At 45.6% G+C, this 3500-nt stretch overlaps 1 gene segment (V, D, J or C); it reads right to left on the reverse strand.

The window, feature by feature from the left end:
* Positions 1–1847: 1847 nt before the first annotated feature.
* On the reverse strand, positions 1848–2874 carry LOC123371117. The segment is given in 2 exon segments: positions 1848–2593; positions 2825–2874. Coding segments are annotated over 2 exon segments (360 nt in total).
* Positions 2875–3500: the final 626 nt, after the last annotated feature.

Raw genomic sequence — 3500 nt, forward strand, 5'->3', positions numbered from 1 at the left:
TAGAAAGGTATTGGATGGTAACCTGCTGTCATTAGGAAGTTGGATGCAGCCCATAAGAGCAAATCCATGTTAGTGGTAGGGGAGCAATTGCTGAGTAAAGTGTGTTGAACCACATGGTGGGAGGGAGCACCTGAAAGGCCTAGAAATTCTGGAGTGAGGAGGGAGGGGACGCAAGTCTGACACACCCAGGCGTCCCAGAGCAGGGCAGTAGAAGCACCAACACCAGGAACCTGCACAGGAAGCAGCTGAAATACTGTGAGTGAGAGTTTGAAACTAAACAGAGCAGGGAGGTTTTTGTGCTGGTCCGTATCGCTGTGTGAAAGGGGAGCTGCTATGCTGCTGGCAGTAATAATCTCCAGCATCATCCGCTTCAAACTGGCTGATTGTAAAAGTGAAGTCCGTGCCCGACCCACTGCCACTGAACCGGTCTGGGATCCCAGAGGGGTGGGTGGAAGCGATGTGGATAAGGAGCTTAGGAGCTTGTCCTGATTTCTGTTGGTACCAGGCCATCCAGCTGCTGACACTGGAACTGGCTTTGCAGTTGATGGTGACTCTGTCTCCTGGAGACACTGCCAGGGATTCTGGAGTCTGAGTCATCACAATCTGCCCGCTGGAGTCTGTATGGGAGAAAAACATTTAAAAGAAAAAGGATATAAAATTACTCAAACTTCTTAATTATTAACTAACTACAAAGCTGCATTTTTAAGTGACTATCTTGTATCCCTCCTTCAATAACATTGTAAATGCCATTGGGAATGCTTGATTGAAAAGGAAATTCTGAGCATTTGCAGTTTAGTAAAATATTATAACTTTATTTTAAACGAATTTCCCCTGTTGTTGTTCTGACCCTGAATGCAGAGCACAAGGAGCCAGAGTAGCTGAGTCTGGGAGCTCATCTCGATATGTCTAGAGTGACAAACACTGAGCTCAGAAGCACAAAGTGTGAAGGTGGCAGACTTATATCTGCTCTGAACAGCTGGGAACTGTCACTTGGGTGGAAATATGCAAAGCGGCGTCTCTGGGTAAATGTCCGTTCCCTCTGCAGACCCAGGGCCACCAACACGCCTCAGTGTACGGCAGGACAGAGCCAGAACAACAAGAGGAGCTTGCATGTAAATGTACTGCTCTTTACTTTCAATAGAGTTTTTAAATGTTCATATTTGGTTTATTTCCTGCTCCTTTTTTGTTAGAATTATCTTTTGTATTTCCAAGATTCCCATGTTAACATACATATAAGTCTCTGCCGATCATCCATGTATCTTAGCATATCTGCCATATCTCCCCTAGGTATTCCCTTGGGCTGTGCTGCCCATGTCTAGGCATGAGCCTTCATTTTACCCCTCTCCATATGGTCATTCTTCAAATGTCACTTCCTTCAGGCCACCTTGCCCTTCTCAGACATAGCAGTGATCCTGAATGGCTGGCCTCTCCATCGGAGTAGACCCCCACGACGGTGACATTGTGATGTGAGGAATAGTCACCTGAGAGCTCTAGCTATAAAAGAGCTATGGGGTATTGTGGGGCAGGTGTCTCTAAATCTCTCTTGCTGGAGCTGTCCACTTTGTGTAACTGATTAAATAGGCATCAAAGCAGAGCCTTGAACTTGGGTCTTCCACATTCCAGGTTGTGCCCTAACCAGTGTCTCTGCTTGGGTCAATGAATATTTAATTATTTACACAACATGGAACAGCTTCAACAGTCTCTTTTAAATGTCAATTTGAAACAATTTTTTTCAGGCCTGCAGAGCCTGGCAGTGTAGCTGGGATCTATTGTGGATTTGACGGTCGTCTCTGGGGAGGCAGCTGTAAATTACAGGAGACCCAGGGGCTGCTCTAACTTACATTGGGTGCTGAAGTAGCCCAGGTGTGGGCAGCAGCTTTTAGTCTGACTTGTTTGGATTAGTCTATTGCAGCTGTCACTGTGGGTGCTTTATAAAGCTGGAGGACAGTTCTCCATCCGTTGTCTCAGCTCAGTAGAAAGGTATTGGATTGTAACCTGCTGTCAGTAGGAAGTTGGATGCAGCCCATAAGAGCAAATCTATGTTAGTGGCAGGGGAGCAATTGCTGAGTAAAGAGTGTTGAACCACATGGTGGGAGAGCGCGCCTGAAAGGACTAGAAATTCTGGAGGGAGGAGGGAGGGGACGCAAGTTTGACACACCCAGGCGTCCCACTGCAGGGCAGTAGAAGCATCAACACCAGGAAACTGCACAGGAAGCAGCTGAAATACTGTGAGTGAGAGTCTGAAACTAAACAGAGCAGGGAGGTTTTTGTGTTAGTCTGTATCACTGTGTGAGAAGGGAGCTGCTATGTTGCTGGCAGTAATAATCTCCAGCATCATCCACTTCAACCCGGCTGATTGTAAAAGTGAAGTCCGTGCTTGTCCCACTGCCACTGAACCGGTCTGGGATCCCAGAGGGACGGGTGGAAGCGCTGTAGATAAGGAGCTTAGGAACTTGTCCTGATTTCTGTTGGTACCAGGCCATGAAGTTATTGGTAACACTGGAATGGGCTTTGCAGTTGATGGTGACTCTGTCTCCTGGAGACACCACCAGGGATTCTGGAGTCTGAGTCAGCACAAGCTGCCCACTGGAATCTGGATGGGAGAAAAACATTTAAAAGAAAAAGAAATATAAAATTACTCAAACTTTGTAACTTTTAACTAAGTATAAAGCTGCATCTTTAAGTAACTATCTTGTATCCCTTCTTCAATAACATTATAAATGCCATTGGGAATGGTTGCTTGAAAAGCAAATTCTGTGCATTTGCAGCCTAGTAAAATATTATAACTTTATTTTAAACTAATTTCCCCTGTTGTTGTTCTGACCCTGAATGCAGAGCACAAGGAGCCAGAGTAGCTGAGTGTGGGAGCTCATCTTGATATATCTAGAGTGACAAACAGCGAGCTCAGATGGCACATTTATATCTGCTCTGAACAACTGGGAACTGTCACTCGGGTGGAAATATGCAAAGCAGCATCTCTGTGTAAATGTCCATTCCCTTTGCAGACCCAGGGTCATGTACACCCCTCAGTCTGGTAACACATCTCCCATTCCTTGCAGTGAGCGATGCCTGGATGGGACAGGTAGGCGATGGTCTCTCTAATTAATGGATCCAGAGTGTTCTGTAGGTTTTCCTGATCAAGCAGTCCAGGTCTGTGCTCAATTAGTTCCTAAGCTCAGCAGTATCCAATGTCTTTCTCACTAGTCACTTCTAATGGCCATGGCTTATTTACAGTGGTTAGTTTCCAGTGTTCATTCAGAGAGCAGTTTCCTGGGTGGGTTTTTAGGAAGTTGGTTAATTAGTTCATGTCTTCACAGTGCTTTGAAAAATTACAGATCTGTTTAAAGGCTAAATATTGTTGTTTTAATGATATTAGTGGCAGATCCCATGGTGACATTTGTCACTGAGAATTAATGTTAAGAGGTAAAGCTTGCTTGGTTGCAGTACTGTCCATGCTATTCCTCAGGGCCGCCCAGAGAATTCCGGGGGCCCGGGGTCTT

The sequence above is a fragment of the Mauremys mutica genome, chromosome 5 (assembly GCF_020497125.1).
Source record: "Mauremys mutica isolate MM-2020 ecotype Southern chromosome 5, ASM2049712v1, whole genome shotgun sequence".
NCBI classification, from domain to species: domain Eukaryota; kingdom Metazoa; phylum Chordata; order Testudines; family Geoemydidae; genus Mauremys; species Mauremys mutica.